Consider the following 21,355-nt stretch of genomic DNA (forward strand, 5'->3'; position numbering starts at 1 on the left):
AGTTGGTGCTGGGAGATGGAATTCATTCTAGGTGCTTGCCATTGTGTAGCTAAGAAGAGAAAGACATACAGGAGACTTCTGCATAAAAAATAAATAAATCTTCTTTTGCAAGTTTCCTTGGAAACTGAGACATTTCCAAGCATAACAACTGGTAGTCCAAGGATGTCTATGTCTTAGTTTCCATATTTTAAAGTAGCAGGACACACACACAAAAGCCAAGATTGATGCAAAAATCGGGTGATCTTACAAAGGCAAGGAAAATTGCATGTGCTTGTGAGGGAAAAAAAGAGTTCTCACATCAATCACAGAAAATAAGTTTCGCCCATTCCTAGTCCTTTGAAAAAGCTTACTGACAACAGAAAGAAAACTAATTTTGTACTGCAGCATACTATTTTGTTCAAACATGGCAATCCTGATGTTGGCTTGACATTGTGTGTGTGTGTGTGTGTGTGTGTGTGTGTGTGTGTGTGTGTGTGTGTTTGTCCTTAAGGAGAGTTTGGTTGATCTTTGTTTTATTCCCAGCAATTACTCCTTTTTAAAAAGAATACCTTAAGGTGTAGAGCACTCGACCATCATTCCAAATTCTCAGCATCCTGTTGGGGGTGGTTATCCAATGTGCATCAGCCTTTTTTGAATTTCTGAAGAAAGTGTCTGGAATCCAGATTTTCCCCACCATGTTGCTATTCAACCGTAGGACTTTAATGGTGCTGTTAAATTTCAAACGTCTGTCATACCATGTTTGGGCAAAAAATATATCAATTGTATATTCCTGTTACAAGGAAAAAGATGAAACACAATATTTGTAAAACAGTAGGGTTATATTATAGAGTATTTTTTTTGTATTTGTCATCTTTGTTCTCATCACTATTTTGAGCTACACTTTGTAATTGAATAGTCCAAAATAAAGCAAAGACTTTGCTAAGGAGACCCACAATCTCTTGTAGACAAGTTGATATTTCTATGAGAAAAAGAAAAAGAAAACAATTAAAAAAGACTAATCTAAATTAATTCTGGCAAAAGGTCAGAGCCCTTGTACATTTGTTTGCATTTGGTATTGATAGAGCAGAGATTCTCATGTTATTTGGGCTAATTTGTTGTTGTGGGGACTGTCTTGTGTATTTTAAGGTAGTAGCATACCTAGCCTCTACTCACTAGATGCCAGTAGCACCAACACAAACCTCACCCACCAACTTGTGACAACTGAAAAATACCAACCTCTAGACATTGCTAAATGTCTCAGTGAAGACAATCACCTGGGTGGAGAACCACTGCTATAGAGTAAAAGTGAAGAGCACTTAAAATAGTCCTAAACTGGAGCTGTGGAGCTTCAGTCATCTCATGGTAATATGGAGACCCTAAAGGATCTATCTTGCTAGGTAGTGTGAGGACAGAAAAAGAGAACACACATTGAGTGCTTTACAGTGTGTCTGGCAGGTAGCAAACACCAATACAATGTACAAGGTAACCTTTAAAAAAAAAAAACACAAAACTATTATAGTTGTTGTCTTTTCCTCCAAACAAGAAGAAATGAACCAATTGCAAATAATTTTTAACACTTTACTAACTCTATCACAAAGCATATTCTCAAAATGACAAATTGCTGTGGTGATTAATTACTCTGCAATGATTACTCTCAAGGGCATACCACCAAAGTGGCAAGTGATTGACTGTTATCAAAGAGAATTAAATATGATGTGAATTCAGACCATGAATGAGGCCTAGCATCAGAACTCCCAAATTCTAGTTTGACTATCATTACTTTGCCTCATCCATACTGTTCTGTATTATTTCCTAGTACCTCCTGCTGCCACACCACATTGCACTTAACTACATTTCCACTGGGCTAAGACACACCACTTGGTTCTCCATTTAATTCCATATTTGCAGTCTACACATAATGAGAAGGGAACCTAGATAGTGAAATTCTTTGTCAACGAATTAATGATGTGTCAGTAAGTAGAGTAATTAAACAATTTCTGATGTACACTTTGGCAAAACACATACAAATAAATAAGGAAAATTCAAAATAAGAGCTTTAAGATTATTCAAACCAGTAGCTCTGAGGACTAGCATTCTGGAAAGTAAAAGTTCTATGCCTTCTTCTTCTTCTTCTTAGATTTACAGTATGCATCAAGATGCTAAATAGTCTATGATTTTTAGTTGGAAAGAAGAAATATGTTGGCATTTGTCTAATGGTTAAATAAGTAAGCTTATTTTTGTGAATTATGAGAGCAATTAAAGTTTCTCATATATCTGACTCAATAATATACTAATTGCTAGCTTGGTAACACTATTTTAAGGTCTTAATATATGATGTTATGTCACACTAGAGGCCCGGTACATGAAATTTGTGCATGGGGTGGGGGTGTCCATAAGCCCAGCCTGCATCCTCTCCAATCTGGGACCCCTTAAGGGATTACCAACTATCCCTTTAGGCCTGATCCCACAATCCAGGACTGCTCGCTTCCAACTGCCCTCCCCTGCAGGCCTGGTCCCCTCCCCTGCAGGCCTGGTCCCCCCCAACTGTCCACCCCTACTGACCTGGTCTCCCTCAACTGCCCTTCTCTGCTGGCCCAGTCACCCATAACTGCACTTCCTGCTTGCCTGATCACCCACAACTCCCCTCCCTTGAAGGCCTGGTCCCCCACAACTGCCCTCCCCTACAGGCCTGGTCCTCCTAACTGCCCTCCCCTGCAGTCCTTCCCAATTACCCTCCTCTGCTGGTCTGGTCACCCCTAACTTTCCACAACTGCTCTCCCCTGCAGGCCATCTTCTGGTGGCCATCTTGTGTCCACATGGGGAAGCCATCTTTGACCACATGAGCATGGCCATCTTGTGTCTTAGTGTGATGGTCAATTTGCATATTATTCTTTTATTAGATAAGATTATATAATGTTATACTATAGACTCCAATTTAGTTTCTCATTTCAGATATGGATAGAAAGTGTTATATAATAACAATTTGCATTTATTGTTACATCTAATCAATTATTACCTCTGAGAAACAGTTCTGATTTTGAAGCAAACTATGCCTTCTCCACACCAACACTATTCTAAAAAATAGTGGAGCCCTATATTGTATTTTGTAGTAAGTAGTACTTACCAAGTAAACAATTACTGAATTTTAAGTATAAGATTTTACACAAATTAATTTTGTACATATGATCACATTTAATTTTCATAACAAATCATTAAAATTATCTTTATGTTGCAAGAGAAAAATTGAAAGATTCCCCCTTCTGAATTTTTTGTTAGCATATTTATTGCTATTTTCATCATACTACATGGGCCCTTTAGTATGCTAATAGTACAGACAAACTATTAGAAACTTACCATATTGATAGCGTTCACCGGACCAATGCTATTCACATACATGTCTGTGTGAATTAATGTTGGCTTCACTGTAAAGAGAACCACAGAAAAGTACAGTATTTTAATATGCTATTCTAGAAATACATCTACTTTGCCATTTTAGAAGTAGTTTATTTACAACTAATTTGGTGCCAGTGACTAATTCTCTTCTTTTAAATGACTCTGTTTTCAATGAAATATCTCCATTTAACATGTAAATGCTATAACTAAGCATAGTAGAGTTTCAAAACTGGTTATCCTTTTAAAACTATATAAAGATGGACAAATAAGGAAAACTCCTCAGATTTTCTTTTTTCCCCTCTGCAGATATCCTGAATTTTAACATTTTTTCCTTCAAGCTCTATTTGGGCATTATTACCTGACTTGCCCCATATAGAAAAAAAATAACTACTTAGTGACCTAGAAAAATATGCATGAGAAACATGAAGTAAATATAAAGATCAACAAGTATAGTGAATTGTTTTGGAATAATTGCACCTGTTGGTTCCATTTATGACTGCTTTATCCAAATATGCCTCTAACCAACACTAAATCAATCTTCCTCAGTGTCTTCATGGAATCTGTGACTCATCAAATAATATTAGGAAACCATATGGAAACCCAACACACACCTATTTGTCAAAGAAGACTGATATTAAAAATTATGAAGTGTTACATTTATGACTAAATGCAAATGCCTATGCCCCAATTTTCATTTCACATTATTGAACAAGGATTCATAATTATCATTCCTGGCCTCAATTCAACATGTGTCTCATTTTTATCCACTTTCCTTGAAAGTGTGCCCTAATTCTCAGTGGTGGATTGAATTCTTTGCTAGTCCCTGTATCTACAACCTTGCTGTCACCTCATTGAGGCTACTTCTCTCCTCCAAACTTTGGGCTTGACTATCTGATTGGCTTTGGCTAACAATATACAGGCAAAAGTGGGTGTGCTAGTTCTAACCACAAGCATTGAGCCTTATGAGCTTCTGCTTTCTCTCTTGCTCTTTTCTATTATCATGAGAAGAATACTCCTAGCTAGTGTGCTGGTCCCAGGAGTAAAATAAGAGAGAGTACAGATCTCCTTAACGAACAGCCCCAGTTTGGCTTACATTAAATCACCACCCCTCACAGGTGCTGAGAAAATGCCTATTGTAATTTGCCATTGAGAATTTGTGGTTGTTTGTTACACAGCAGTAGGTAACAAGTATATCCTTCCTTTATCACATTATGCTTGTTATTTTTATTTTTTGGATGTCTCTTCATAAAAAAAACTTATCACTTTTCTTCTACAGCCTTTGTCTGGGATATCTAGCAAAAATTGAATTTCTAGCTCTCAAGTCTCATTTGAATATCATATTTCCTCATTTGAACTTATCAATGCCAATCCTGTCCTCAAGCCAGAAAGATTATATATGAGGATAGGATGGGCATTGATAAGAATTTTTTAAATGAAACCTTCACATATTTATAATATGTGAAGATTTCATTTAAATAATTCTGGTTATTGAAATATGCTGGTGTTATCTTCTAATGTGGCAGGCATGTGTATGAGTTTCTATCCATACCATGGCAAAAAAGACTTCAACATACCTCCTATATCAGGTCGGAGTTTATTGTCATATCCTTCTAGGAGGTGGTTTAAGATATAAGTGACATCACCATCAGGAACTTTTGGTGTCAGGACCCATGTTTTGTTAGAAGCATTATCTTCATAGTCATCATCAGATTTTTGGATAGTAAGGCTATGCAAACAAAAAATATTGGTTAAAAACATATAGACTATACCCACATTAACTTTTACCTTTGGTGGAAAAGAGAAATGACGCTAGATTATAGGAATCCATTAAGATGAATTAGAGCGAAACTTTTCACCTGAGGATTCATCTAGATAATTGAACTGCACTGATGTACATTATAATTTATAAAAGTTAACTCTTCAGTTTTGCAGAATGCTCTGCCCTCCCATCTCTAAGTAGACCATGTTTTCCAATTTGTGCCTTTCCCATAGTGGTAATTTTAGCCCACCTGTCCAGCCTTATGAAGGATGGATAAAACCCTACACATTATTTTTGTGAAAGTGATGCTTAAACAATCATAATGTAGTCTAAGAATTCAGGCAGAATGTCTACTTCTTTTTCCTTTGAGAAGTTAACTTGCTTCAACCTATTAATGAAAGTAAGAGACTGATAATTAGATTCACTCCCACAAACCGCCAGATGAGCCTCTCCCTCCTCAATTGAACTACTGAGGAGAGCTCAGGCTTGCTGCCTTTTCCTCCCCCAGGGTGTGTGTATGTGCATTTTTTCTCCTCACTTGCACTGAAGGCAAGGGCGGTTCATTTATCTTGGATTGTTAAGAACCTGGGACTATGAAAGAAAATGTAGTCACAGACTTTAAACCACCTTTTACTACAGCAAAAGTTCCTTCATTGGAAATTCATACTATTGCTTAGTGTACTACAATCGTAGATATGAAATTACCTATTATGAGTGATTAGAAAGCCACAAAATATCCTGACTCAGTTTTCTATGACCCAAAAATTCCCCACGATTAGGCCAGAAGTTAAGGCTGACTTTGGAAAGATATTAGACTTTATATAGCCAAAACCGGTTTGGCTCAGTGGATAGAGAGTCGGCCTGCAGACTGAAAGGTCCCAGGTTCGATTCCAGTCAAGGACATGTACCTTGGTTGTGGGCACATCCCCAGTAGGGAGTGTGCAAGAGGCAGCCTATCAATGATTCTCTCTCATTGATGTTTCTAACTCTCTATCCCTCTCTCTTCCTCTCTGTAAAAAATCAATAAAATATATTTTTTTAAAAAGAATTTATATAGCTTATCTCTCCAATACTCCAAGTTCCATTTCCCCTCATTCCCCCTCCCCACAAGATATTTTCCAGACCTAGGGGCAATGCAAAACCTTGTGAAATCTACTATTTTTATTTTTATCAGCACTCAGTGAATATAGGTACTTTCTATGATTTATTATAAAAATTTACAAATGTAGAATATAAAATTTCCCACCCATCATCAGTTCCCCCCTCCCAATTATTTATGGTATAGACTGGATCTTGTTAGAAAATAAATCACTGCCACATTACTATGAATGAAAAAGGTATATATATATATATATAGTCTCTAAATGCATAATAATCTGGCTACTCAGTGTATATCCTATATAATAAAAGACTAATATGCAAATTGTTCCCACAACCAGCAGTTCAACCAGCAGGCAGGCCAACCAACCGCCCATGTCCCCTCCCCATGGCCAGGCTGGCTGGACCCCACCTATGCACGAATTCATGCACCAGGCCTCTAATCTAACGAAATTAAACAATGCAGTTGAAGAAAAGCGGCCCGAATTGACAAATTGAAAAGGTGTTGTATTCCATCATGACAATGCAAGGCCACACACATCTTTGGTCACTCAGCAAAAATTAATGGAGCTTGGTTGGGATGTTTTGCCACATCCACCATATAGTCCTGACCTTGCACCATCTGATTACTTTTTGTTTCGATCTTTACAAAACTCCTTGAATGGTAAAAATTTCAATAATGATGATGATGTCAAATCGTACCTGATTCAGTTTTTTGCTAATAAAAACCAGAAGTTTTTTGAACGTGGGATTATGATGCTGCCTGAAAGATGGCAAAAGGTCATTGATCAAAATGGGCAATGCATTACAGAATAAAGTTATTTAGTTCCATGAAAAAATTGTCTTTGATTTTTTTAAAATCCGCAATTACTTAGTTGCCGACCCAATATATATACTGATTATTATACATTCAGAGATCATCATAATCTGGCCACTAAGAATATGTGTGTGTGTGTGTGTGTGTATTTTTTTCAAACCATATTTATCACCTTTCTTCAGTCATTGTCATGTATATGGCTGTGCTTTATATATGTAGTTTGGATATAAGTAGATAGTTGGATAGATAGATGGTTGAATATGGTAGATGAAAACTGATAATTAATGTGGTTTGAGAATGAGTAAGGGAGATGAAGTTTTCATTATTTTTAAATACATCTTTAATGATTTTAGAGAGAGAAGGGAAAGGAAGAAAAAAAGAGAAACATTGATGTGAGAGAGAAACATCAATTGGTTGCCTCCTAACCAGGGATCAAACCCACAACCTGGGTATGTGCCCTGACTGGGAATTGAACCCATGACCTTTTGGTGTATGGGAAGATTCTCAACCAACTGAGCCACACCAACCAGGACAGAGAGATGATGTTTTAAGAGTAAGAACTGGCATAAATAAACTTAGTAAGCAAGTGATTTCTTTTTATATTCTTTTAACCCTTTATGAAAAGGAAACAGAGTCACACATCTGCATAACACCTAACATAGCCTGTGTATTTTACATCTTGCGCTTTAGTAGCATAGGAACTTTAAACAAAATGTGAATTTCATAGCATATTTATAGAGGATATGAAGGTCTGGACAAGCTCCAACTAGCAGAGACCAGTTCTCTTGCCAGGAAAATCCCTCTCAGGCCTCAATTCATCATTTCTACAGAGCAGTGTGAACTCTGCCTAATGGAACGCTAATCCTATGACCTAAATCTTACTATTTTAATAAGAAAAAAAACTGTCTAAGAAAATTTTAAATCTTTTCAATAAATCACCAGGGAAAATAATATATTTGTCCCCATTAGATGTCATTATAATGGAATTTTACTCTTGTTTGATTCGGTCATGCAATAGGGCCTTTAAAAATTATCCCTCATTCATTACCTTCTCCCTCTGTGTCTCTCTTGCTGCCTCTCTCTCTCCCTCTCCCTCTCTCTCTCTCTCTCTCTCTCTCTCTCTCTCTCTCTCTCTCTCTCTCTCTCTCTCTCTCCAAATACACCCCATTAAAGTTTCTCCAAGGGAAGGTGACATGTATAGTAAGTTTTTTGGTTGGCTTGTTTATAACACTGCTTCATACTAAGAAAGAAATGTTCTAAGTCTCAACGTGCTGTTTTACTGACATTGCTATTATTGTGTTAACAAGGAGAAAAAAATACATCAAAAGAAAAGATAAGGGATACTTGCTTAGAAGAAATGCTACTTTCCAGAATTGCACCAGTAATTCTCTTAATATTATCACCTATCAGATGCCAGAACAATATTTAAATTGATTGCACTTAAAAGTGTCTGTGATGGGATTTTCTTTTTTTTTTTTTTTTTCAGACTTTAGGAAACCAATTTAACCACAGAGTGGTTAAACAGAGTGGAGAAACTAATGACTTATTCTTGGGATTGAGAAATTACAAGGTCTGTTTATTGGATTCATGTCTTGCCTCTGTCACTATGTTTATGCCATCGGGCAAATTATTTAACCTAGCTAAACAAGCCTTCTTATTTTATTATTATTATTATTATTATTATTATTATTATTAGTTAATCTTCAACCAAGAATATTTTTTCCAGTGCTTTTTAGAGAGAGTAGACAAGAGGGGGAAAGACAGAGAGAAAAATTGATGTGAGAGAAACACATCTATTGATTGCCTCTGCATGAGCCCTGTCCAGGAACTGGGCTGGAGAGGAATCTGCAACCAGGGTACCTGTCTTTGAATTGAATTAAACTCAGGGACCTTTGGTCCACAGGCCAACACTCTATCCACTGAGCCAAACCAGCTAGATGAAACGTTCTCATTTGAAAATAAAGTTAATACTAGAGTTTATATCGAATTTTGGTGTAAGGTTATTATGCTTAGCATGATGCTTGACACATAGTTTTAAAAACAGGTGTATTATAATTATTATTATTACTATAGACCCAGGGCACAAAAATTTGTGCATGGGGATGTGTGTCCCTCAGCCCAACCTGCACCCTCTCTAGTCTGGGACCCCTCAAGGAATGTCCTAATGCCCATTTAGGCCCGATCCTACTTGGGCCTAAATGGACACTCTGATATCCCTCTCACAATCCAGGAATGTTGGTTCCCAACTGCTTGCCTGCCTGCCTTCCTGATTGTCCCTAACTGCTTCTCCCTGCCAGCCTGATCCCCTCTCAACCACTTTCCTGCCAGCTTGATTGATGCCTAACTGCTCCCCTGCCAGCCTTATTGCCACTAACTGCCCTCCCCTGCAGACCTGGTCACCTCTAACTGCCCTCCCCTGCAGGCCTGGTCCCCCCACAACTGCCTTCCTCTGTAGGCCTACCCCCACAACTGCCCTTTCTTGAAGGCTTGGTCACCCCAACTTCCTTCCTCTGCTGGCCTGGTTACTCCTAACTGCCCTCCCCTGCAGGCTTGATCGCCCCCAACTGCCCTCCTTTGCAGGCCTGGTACCTTCCAACTGCCCTCCTCTGCTGGCCATCTTGTGGCAGCCATCCTTGACCACATGGGGACAGCCATCCTGTGTGCTGGAGTGAGAGTCAATTTGCATATTACTCTTTTTTATTAGATAGGTTAAAGAAACCCTTACTAGTTTTATAATAATACTTCCAGCCCTAACCCATTGGCTCAGTGGATAGAGCATTGGCTTGTGGACTGAAAGGTCCTAGGTTCGATTCCAGTCAAGGGCATGTAACCTGGTTGTGGGCACATCCCCAATAGGGGGTATAAAGGATGCAGCTGGTCGATGTTTGATGTTTCTCTCTCATCAATGTTTCTGGATCTCTATCCCTTTCCCTTCCTCTCTGTAAAAATTCAAAAAAAAATAATACCTCCAACCATGTAACTAAAACCTGATTTGACAGATGCTGCCTTTTAACTAATATGGTCTGAGAAGGACTATAAAAACAGATGTTTTACAGGAGGAAAAATAATGAGCCCCTCCATTATAAATAAATAGAGTTACTGTTCTTTAGAGTTTTCCCAGCTGAGGTATAAATTAATAGGGCTGATACATAATCTGGGATTGTGTCCAGATTTGTCTTTAAAAAAGCAAAAGAACCTCTCTCATTCAATGTTGCCTGTTTCTTTATCATTCTTTGGAGTCAAAAACATCTACATTTACAGGTGAACAATCTATGAGGGTAATGAGGTCTGACCATTCAAGAAGGCATTCTTTAGAATTGTGAACATCATGAGATTTCCAGTATAAGAATATATTCTAATAAAAAGTTAATGTGCTAATTAGACTGGGTCGGCTGGACATCTTCTGGGTGCCCGACTTCCTTCTGGACAAAGCCATGGTGGCAAGGGCCAAGGCAGAGGTGGTTAGGGGCAATCAATCAGCTGGCAGGGAAGTAAGCAGTTACAGGGGAGATCAGGCCAGTGTGGGGGAACAAGCAGTTAGGAATGATCAGGTCAGCAGGGGAAAGCAGTTAGGGTGCAAACAGGCTGGCACAGGGGAGCAGCAGTTAAGAGTATGATCAGGCCAGCAGGGGAGAGCAGTTAGGGGGTGATCAGGCTGGCAGGAGAGGGCAGTTGGGAGCAATCAGGCTGGCAGGAGAGAGCAGTTGGGAGCAATTATGCCAATAGGCAGAGGTGTTTAGAGGAAGTCAGGCAGGAAAGCAGGCAGAGGTGGTGAGGGGCATTCAGGCAGGCAGGCAGGCAGGCAGGCAGGCTGGCAGGCAGGCAGGTGAGCTCTTAGTAGCCAGTGGTCCCGGATTATGAGAGGGGTCCCAGATTGGAAAGGATTCAGGCCGGGTTGAGGGATACCCCCTCATGCCCAAATTTCATGCACGGGGCCTCTAGTTGAATGATAAAGATTTTTTAAAAATCCACTTAACATTTGAGAGGGCTAAGAGCAAACACAGATTCAAACTTCTAGCTGAAGGCACCTATTTAAATAAATAGCCTCTAGAAGTGATTACACGTAGGTCTTCTTGAGTGATAATTTCTGAAAGACAATTGACAGAAAATGTTGTATGAAAGCTTTCAAAAATTGTTAGAAAGCCATCTGACCCAGCACTTTGGACAACAAAATGGGCATCTCCTGGAAAATTGCTAGAAATTCAGAACCCTGAGCCCCACAAAGATTTCTGAATCAGAATCTTTGTTTCAACAACATCTTCAAATATTAAAATTTGAGAATCCTAATAGTAGAATGTTTCAATAAGTGGTTTTCACTCTAGGGTGTGTGTGTGTGTGTGTGTGTGTGTGTGTGTGTGTGTGTGTGTTTGTGTGTTTGTGTGTGTATGTTGGGATGATCTCTTTTAAAATGATAGATTCCTAGGTTCATACCTTAGATATGACTCTGGATCACCATGCTATAAGTAAGATTATTAATTTTTATTTTCACATTTACAGTTTTATGCATGATTTAAATTTATGCATGAATACTGACATGTAATGAGTTCGTGTTTATAATTAGAAACAAAAATGATTTTATTTAGGACAAGTGGCTTATAATAATAAACCAAATACTGCATAGACATAGTATAATGAGAAATTGCTCTCATTAATGTAGACAATTCTAAATATTTGAATTTTGTTGCATTTTTTGAATATTTGCCACTGTAGACATTAATAATGCAGTTAATGAAATTTTCAATTTAGTTATTTCAGATTACCATAGATTTAAAAAAGCCCTAAGTTTTGCAAGGGAAAAATCTAGTCATTGTACTCTCCCCAAGTAGTACAACAGCAAACATTTGGATGAGTATAAAAACATTTCATTTGGGTACCTTTAAATCTATAGTTTGGCTTCATAAAGACAGAGTACATATATATTCCCCCAAATTTATACACATCTTTTGAATAATTATAAAGGCAGTGTTTATTAAAATACATTTCACTTTCAAAATTGAGCTATCAGCTGTTAAAGTATATATACATTTTTGAGACACCCTGTATATATAGATATAGATAGATATTCTCTGACACAAGTAGGTAAGTAGTTGTATAAACAAAAACTCATTTATTTTTATACTTGAAATGTTTTTAAATGATTAATATTTGATTACTTTGAATCATTACTATTTTTTATTGGTACAATATTTAGATTACTTTCATTTTATTGGTGTAATGAGTCAAAAGCATAATATTTTAGATGTCAACATAAATCTCCCAATACGTATACTAGTATGTCAGCAAAATGAAACCTTTTGAAAATTTTATATTAAACATTCCTGTGCACTGGACTTTCTGTTCTGTCAGTATTACCTGTAGGCAGTCCTTGGGTTATGTCAGACTCCATGTAGGTCGTTTCATGGTTACATCGCCATCTCCCATTTACAGTATTTATTAAAAAAATAGTTCTGTCATTTCAATGTATGTACATATGTGCTTTATGTTTTTTTTTTTTATTTACCACAAGTAAAGGTCGGAAATTGTGTGTGTGTGTGTGTGTGTGTGTGTGTATATATATATATATATATATATATATATATATATATATATATGTATTTTTTACTGTTTCACTTCATTACTGCTGTGCATGTGCTCCATGTTAGTGACTTAGGTGCTTAGGTAGGCGGGATCCAATTTATGGCAAAAATCACATTACGTTGCACCATAGGAATGAATCTCCGATGTAGCCCGAGGGCCTACTGTATTGTATATGTCTACTATATAACATAAAATACATTCTTTCCTTTTACTATAGCCACAGGGATCCCCTGCTACCCTAAATTCTCATCAGGCTATAAGATCCTGTTGGGATTCTCAGGGTCCTATAGCATCAGTAACAGGAGGATGTGTTGTCCCTTACATCAGAGTGTTACCTGAGAGTTTGTGGAGCTCCAGAAACCTGGCCAAACTCCTGTACCTTTGCATATATTGTCCTTCCTACTGATAATATTTCCTTTTCTCCATTTTCCAAGACAATATTTGGCATGGTTTATTCCTTCTTTACTTTTAATTTTCAACACAAGTATCACCTTCTCATGGAGGCCATCTGTTACTGTTTAGTGACCTGTGTCAACTGTTCCACCTTTGTATACTCTATCCAATCCCTTATTTGCTTCTTAGCATTTGTCATAATGTATTTTTTTATTGTCTGAAGTTTTACATATATTTCTTTTTTCCCTGATTGACACCCTCCCCCCAGCCATTCCCACTCCTGGCAAGCCCCCACCACCCCAGTGTCTGTCTCAATTGATTATTCTAGAATGCATGCATACAAGTCCTTTGGTTGTTCTCTATCCCCCCACTTCTCCTGTCATTTGTCTCTGGGTCTATTTTTTTTGTTCATCAAATTATGTTGATCATTTTATCCCACATATGAGTGAGATCATGTGATATCTTTCTCCAACTGGCTTAGCATAATGCTCTCATAATGTGTATTTTGATTGAATTATCTATTGTCTGCCTCTATTACTAGATTATATATTTCATGAGTACATGCTTAATTAGGAAGAAGCACTTTAAATTGATGAGAGAGAGAGAGAGAGAGAGAGAGAGAGAGAAATTTATTTGTTGTTTCACTTATTTATGCATTCATTGGTTGATTCTTATATGTGCCTGGCCTGAGGTCACACTTACAGCCTTGGCATATTGAATGACACTCCAACCAACTGAGCTACTTTGCTAACTAGTTTTCCTAAGGTAAATAATAAAACCAACACTAACTACTGTTAAATATTCACTGTGTTTTTAAGAATAAGTTATGGACTCACATACATTTTTCTACTTAATCCTTAAAACATTGATATTTCTATTATTATCCCTATTTACATACCTGTGTCAGAGAAATACATGTATTTTGTCTTCATGATGCCAAACACCATTAGATTTGAAGGAAAACAATGACATTTACAAATAGTCACTTTAGGTTGCCAAAACCACAATGTCATACCATTATGCCACAAGGCTTTGAAATAGGATTTGGGGCCAGAGAATCTGCCACTGGACATTCATCAAAAAATAGGATCAACTAAAATGAATGGTTGCTTGAGCTAATTTTCCCTTAGGGTAATAAATTAGTTTATGCCTGAGCTCAATAAAAATATGGCACCCTCAGCACTAAGTTAATATCATTCGAATTTCATAAGCTTGCCATTGCAGATAGCAGTGATTTGATTTCCCCACGCTGAGGAATAAAAGCAGAGCTCACAATTTACACTTAATGGATGTGATAAGATGCCTCACTAAAACAATTTCTGGGCTTAGAAAGCAATGCACATTGCAGGGGCAAGGCATACATATAAGATAGGTCATTTCATAGGGTTCCTCCAGCCACTGCAAAAGGTGGGTTTTAGTAGGTTGTTTAGGAGCAGGTGTGTACTAGTGAGTAGACATCATCAGAGTTCATAGGTCTCAGAGTCTGATCATGGGAGGAGGGGACTCTGTCTGTACTCTCTGGACTCTGGAGGACTGGGGGCTTTTGAGGGACATCATAGTGTTGTTCAGTAAATAGGAGCATTGGGGCACCCATAGCACTCCCATACAGGCCCTTTGGTAGCCTTTGGGATTCTATACCTCCCAGGAAGGACATGCACACACTGCATAGAACCTCTTGGGAAGGTGCTCAATGCACAGGTGGTCATTATGCAAATACAGTAGAGTTAGGGCAGGGAAGTAAATCCCTAAGTATCAATTCTGATACTGATTTATCCTACTTATAATTATTTCCTTAGTTTATGCCTAGGTCATTTTTTTAATGTTTAATAACAGCTGTTGCCAAATGTGTTTATTTGACTCAGTCCATTATCAGAACTATATATTTCCAACATGTGCAAACTGTGTATTTTACTAGCAATGACGAATGGCCCATATCAAATAAATGTGTATGATTTTATTAGCTAAGATGAACTTTATTGCAAGAATGAGGACATCCAAACTAAATTGAGAGGCACTGGCATATATAATTACAGAACCTATCTCATTTTGAGTATCATTAGCCTGAATACTTTGAAACTGATATGTTTGTTTACAGTATTGGACTATATTAATTATTTTGTCTAATTTCATTTCCCACCACTGGTATCAAAGATGGAATCACCTTCTCAAAAAGCACATGGGTTTTAAAAATGTCAAATGAAAATTGGGATAATTAAGAAGGTGAGGAGGGAAAATATGGAGAAGGCAACTACAATATTCACTGGGAGCAAGAGGTATAAACAAGAAAAGACCATCAATATCAGGTCATGTTCTAGGATTATTATTGAAGTCCATTTTCTTTGGGTTAACCCCATTTTTGTAGTTTTGTTACTATTTCTTGTTTGTTTTAGCCTTCTTAAATAGAAGTGGGAGAATGTGGAGCAACTAGGACTGCAACGCTATTGGAGGGACAACATTTTGTTATTATCTTCTAATAATGAGCACACAGGTAATCCAATCACCCAGAAAAGCCATCACTAGGTTTCTAAAAGAAACACATGCATATGTCTACTCAAAAACATGCATAAGGATGCTCACAGTTGCATTATTGATAATAGAAGTGACTGGAGTCCAAATCAAGAGAATAATGGACAAATAAATTATGGTATATTCACACACTGAAATATTATATGACAATACAAATTAGTGAACTACTACAAAATGCAGCAAAATGAATCTGAAAACTAAAATTTTGAGAAAAAGATGCCACACATACATATGAACACATACACAGTATGTTTCTGTTTTTGTACAATTTAATAATGAGCAAAATTCAACTATAGAGCTGAAATCAGAACAAAGATCCCTTTTTTTAAAAATATATTTTATTGATTTTTTACAGAGAGGAAGGGAGAGGGATAGAGAGCTAGAAATGTCGATGAGAAACATCGACCAGCTGCCTCCTGCACATCCCCTACTGGGGATGTGCCCGCAGCCAATGTACATGCCCCTGACTGGAATCAAACCTGGGACCTTTCAGTCCGCAGACCGACGCTCTACCACTGAGCCAAACCGGCTTCGGCAGAACAAAGATCCCTTTGAGGGATGAGAAATAGGCAAGGAATTGAGATGGGCCTCAGGTTGTTTGCTGGGATGTTGGCAATATTTTATTTTCAGATGTGGTTGGTGATTATATGGGTTTTTATTTCAATTTGTGATAATTCATGAAGCCATATTTATGTATTATGAATTCTTACATGTTCCCTCACATTAGAAACAATAAAAGCATTTAAAAATAGGTTTAGATGTGTGAGAGTTAAAAGTAGAACATTATTAGGTCCCAGAGGGCAAGAAGTGTTTCTGACTTCAACATCTTTTCCAAACCTTTGCAAGAGCCTGGCACTTGATAAATAGCAACAAAATGATTTTCAAAGTATTAAATGAATTGACGAGAGTATGGGTTATTTTTAAAGATTCAGTGTTTGTGAAAATTAACTTGATAAAACTCACTCTTTTCAAATATGCATATCTAAGAGTTGCAGCTAATATTGAAATGAGCTGCCTATATAACATGCCATCATGTGATTGCCATTAATATTTATGTCCTATTAAGCTTACCCCATATTAATCTTTTTAAAAAAATATATTTTATTGATTTTTTATTTTATTTTACAGAGACGAAGAGAGAGGGATAGAGAGTTAGGAACATCGATGCGAGAGAATCATCGATCAGCTGCCTCTTGCACAACCCCTACTGGGGATTTGCCCGCAACCAAGTTACATGCCCTTGACCGGAATTGAACCTGGGACCTGGGACCCTCCAGTCCACAGGGTGATGCTCTATCCACTGAGCCAAACCAGTTTTGGCCCCATGTTAATCTTTTCCGAAGTTGACGGTACCTGCCCCTGATTCCCAAGACAATTTTAAATGTCACATAGGCATTGCATTAAAAGACACAAAAACACGTAATTAGAAAAATGTTCCCTTTTTAATTTTTTCAGCACCTCTAATTATATTAAGGACAGAGTCTCATTATATTTGCAATTTGCCTTTAACCACATTTTCCAATTTGCTAACCTAATTTCTAGTGATAGCCAAATAAAGCTCAGCACTTCTTATAGAAAACAATATATAATTACAACATGATCACATTATTCTGGTTTCATTGTATTTACTTTGAGGTTTTCTTCTGTCATAAAAAGTGAAACAGTGGAAGTGGCCAGACTTGGGTAACAATCCCTTATGGATTTAGATTTTTTCACCCTTCCATTAATCAACGTGTACTTTAGACTCTTTTGTGCAAGTTGCAGTCACAGATGGGAAGAAGTGCAAACTGCAATATTGGTATCAAAACACCTCTCTTCTATTTGAGGAGACAAATACCCTAACAGCTAGAAAAATGCAGCACACATCACAATATAAGGCAATAATAGAAAAACATTGTCATAGGGGAGACTATGACTAATCTCTGTCTACCAGCACCTCCAACTTGCTATTAAGTTTATTTCTATCAGCGTGACTCTGTATTCACTTCCAAATTCCAATTTCTGAGGTAAGAGGAATATTTTTTTTCTAGAACATAAAACATTTTGGGGAACTGCTAAAAGTTCTTATCCCCTCTTCTAGAAAATAGAAGGTAATATCGTACACATAAACATTTAAAATAGTTCACTTAATTATAGGGAGGTCACAAGTGGATAGAATTACTGTACCTTCCCATGGTCCATGAACAAAAGGTGAAACTCTTGCAGATTTAGAATAGTTTAGAGGTCACTGAGAGCCTTGGAATAAAAATGAAGGCTGATTCTATTGCATTAAGTATCTACATATATTTACATGTATATTCACCTGTATCAAACTCAAATATATTAAACATGTTAAAAAGGAATAATATGTTAGGTCCATGTTTAATCTTAAACAAAATTGCAAGTTTTTTCTCCATTTTTATATTACTACTTGCTATTTTAAAATTCAGTGATTCACTTTACAAAAGTGAATCACTGAAGTTCCAGTTGCTCTACATCCTTACCAAAACTTGGTCTTGCCAATATTGTCTTTACTTTGCTCATTCTGATAGGTATATAATGTTATCATATTATGGTTTTAATTTGCAATTATCTAATGCTATTAATGTTGAACATCTTTTAATGTGCTTATTAACACCTCAGTAACTTAGATGAATTTAAAAGCACTATGCTGAGTGAACTACATGGTTCTACTTATATAACATTCTTGATAAGAAAAACAACTACAGTGAGAAATAAGAGAACAGTTGTTGCCAGAAGTGTGGGAGAGAGTGTGACTACAAACAGGTGGCAGAGGGAACTATTTGTGGGGAGGGGTGATAGAACTGTTTACTGTCTTGACTTGGGATACTGAACTACAGAATTTATATGTGTGTTAAAATTCACAAAACTGTACACCAATGAAGGTCAGTCTTGCTCTGTACAAACTTAAAAATGAAAGGCCAGTCAGGGTGGCTCAGTGGGTGAGTGTTGATCTATGAACCAGGAGGTCATGGTTCGATTCACAGGGCACACACATGCCTGGTTGTGGGCTCAATCCCCACTGTTGGGGTGCAGGAGGCAGCCAATCCATGATTCTCTCTTCATTGATGTTTCTATCTCTCTCCCTTCATCTTTGAAATCAATAAAAGTATATTTAATAAAGAAAAACAAAGCTATCATGTTGTAAAGTGAATCACTGAATTTTAAAATAGACTTTGACATGAGATTTTGATGAAATTCCCTGATACTAAAGTATGAGATAATTGAGTCTAAAAATTTAAAAATCTCCTGGTGAGAAACAAAATGTTATTATAGTTTCTTTCAATTTGGTACATAGATTTTTGTGTCTTTGTCAGGCTTATATGGGATATTACCCTCCCTGGTTCTGCTGTACACAAATTAACTCCAACAACATATGCTGTGGACAAGAAATAAGTGTGCTTTTGTTAATTTTCTGAGAATTTGTTAAAATTTTAAAATCAGTCATTCAAACAATTGCTCCCAAATAATATTGATTAATTTGGAATTTAGGAACCCTCTTTGCCATTTCATAGATGCAAAGTATTTATGTTCATAAAAATATACCATTTTAAATACGATAGTTACATGTAGTACAATAATTTCATAACAATTGCATAAAATAATTACTATGCTTTAAATAACTAATTCATGATCTTGATAAAATTTTGTGATTGCATTTGTATATATATAAAACTATGTATAAAATCATATATAACTATATAAAACCTTATATATGTAATATTATATATACCTCTAAGGAAGCTAAAAGTCAACCATTAAGTTAATTACCAAGCAATTGAATACAGATAGGTAAATTGCAACCCTCACCATTTCCCAGATTATAAAGGCACACGTCTGCCTTAAACAGGAAACTGAAGTATTTCTCATGATTCCAATCCCTTACTGGAATATAATTCAAATTCTTCACTCTGGCTGCAAGGCTGTGCAATAGGAAGCAGCTTTTTGTACCCCAAACCCTATATCCTGACTTCTTCATTCTTAATCATTGTCCTCCAGCATCTGGGACATCTTTTAGTTCCTTAACCAAACCAGGCTTTCACTCCTTTCCGGGTCCTGGAAACCTGCTGCTACCAATGATGACAAAGTTCTTCCCTTCAGCTTTTTCCTGGCTGATTTTTTCATCTCCTCATAATCTCAACTTTTTATCCATTATTCAAGAGTCTTCCATGATCATCTATCTAAGTACATTTTTATTAATTTTTCTCCATGACACCCCACTTTTTTGATGATTTCTTCAGCATACATCATATTTAGAAGTTTGTTTACTGTCTGCCTGTCTTCAAACTGCAAGGTCTAAGGGGATTAAGAAGATGTCTGTTTTTCTCACTGTTTTATCTCCAGTACAATGCAAAACAAGTATTAGGAACTCAATAACTATTTATGACAAAAGGCCAGAAGCATAAAGAAAGAAATTTGTCCACTTTGCATTGATTTTTATTCCACATTTAACATAACTCAACAAGAGTCCAATGATATCCCATGTTAGCCCATTTAATAGGGAAAAAGGACAGAATCACATAAATTTGTGGGTTAAAAATGGTTGAATATAAAAGTTGTATCTGATTATACAACATACAACAGAGGTAATAAGTGAAACAAATCAATATAAAGCTAGAACAGTGTCTATAAGTAAAAATATGGTTACAATATATAAAATATTTTACCATCTATAATAATAAAAGCATATTATGCTAATTAGACCTGACATCCCTCTGGACAAAGCTGGGGTTGTGAGAGAAGCCCAGGTCCCAGATACCTGCTGGCAGCTGGAGGGAAGCCCGGGTCCCGGGTGCCAGAGGGAAGCTGGTGCAGGCAGCCCAGGGAAGGAAGGCCTACTCTGGCACGAATTTCGTACATCAGGCGAAATTATAGTGTATTAATGTAATATAGTGTATGTTTTTTAAAAGCATGTCTTTATTCTAGATTACAAATTCCACAGAAACAAGGACCCTCTTTCCTTGTTGAATGCTCTTTTCTGTATCAGGTATAGTTCCAGGAACATAGTGGATGCAAATTAAACCTATCGTGATTCACAAAATAAATAGGAATTAAACAGGTCACTATTTAGATCACCTAAATCAGAGTGTGCAAACTCTCTATCTCCAGTTTTCTGCTTTATGTTCATCTGCAATTTTCTGATCAATTTAATTGATACTGAGGCATCTATTAAGAATATGTTTGAGAGATTGTACTTAAAGTCTGAAGGCAAGGAGAATAAAATTGAATGAGGAACTCTCTTCTTTCCCCTGTGATTCTCTGCTGAGTTTACTTTGATGCTCAGTCATCAGGGAAATTGATCTGCAAAAATACAAATGGCAGCAGGTCTACAAAAAGGAGCTCCTGGCACGGACCTTGGAAATTCTGTTCAGGGCCTATTGCCCACAAGGGTACCTGCAAAAACCTAGTCACTGTGATAGATGTTTCTAGCAGTATTTGTGTGCCAAGATATCCTTGGTTTCATGGCACTGAGCTGACTCTATTTCCTGTTTATCTTATTATATAAAGGATTTTTTGTCAAGTGGCATATAATATGAGTGGAAAAAATCATGTAATCTATTCAGAATCACTTTTCCTGTTGAATATTTTTCATGCTCTCAAAAATTTTAGCTTAGTTTAACTTACTGTGATCTCTCTTTTTTTTAACCACAAACAAAAGATTTATAATAAAAATATCTCACAGATCCTAAAGCATCTCTCAGATAAAAATTCTGTATTAAAGACTAAAAAGTTTAAAACAAAATGGAAGAAGGGTTAGAAGCTCTTAGCTGGAAAGAAGTTTGGAAAATATTGCTGATATTTATAGGAATATA

General features: G+C 36.8%; 1 protein-coding gene across 2 annotated transcripts in view; it reads right to left on the minus strand.

Annotated features, from left to right (window-relative positions):
- Window positions 1-21,355, minus strand: part of GABRG2 (gamma-aminobutyric acid type A receptor subunit gamma2) — an 82,188-nt gene that overhangs the window by 53,425 nt on the left and 7,408 nt on the right. For both annotated transcript variants that reach the window (XM_084884118.1, XM_084884117.1), the window contains exons 2-4: window positions 4,947-5,098; window positions 3,334-3,401; window positions 549-769 (exon numbers count right to left, since the gene is read on the minus strand). In XM_084884118.1, the coding sequence (XP_084740244.1) occupies window positions 549-769; window positions 3,334-3,401; window positions 4,947-5,098 (441 nt within the window). The remainder of the gene's footprint in view (window positions 1-548; window positions 770-3,333; window positions 3,402-4,946; window positions 5,099-21,355) is intronic.

The sequence above is a fragment of the Pipistrellus hanaki genome, assembly GCF_964339955.1.
Source record: "Pipistrellus hanaki genome assembly, chromosome: 5".
Taxonomy (NCBI): Eukaryota; Metazoa; Chordata; class Mammalia; order Chiroptera; family Vespertilionidae; genus Pipistrellus; species Pipistrellus hanaki.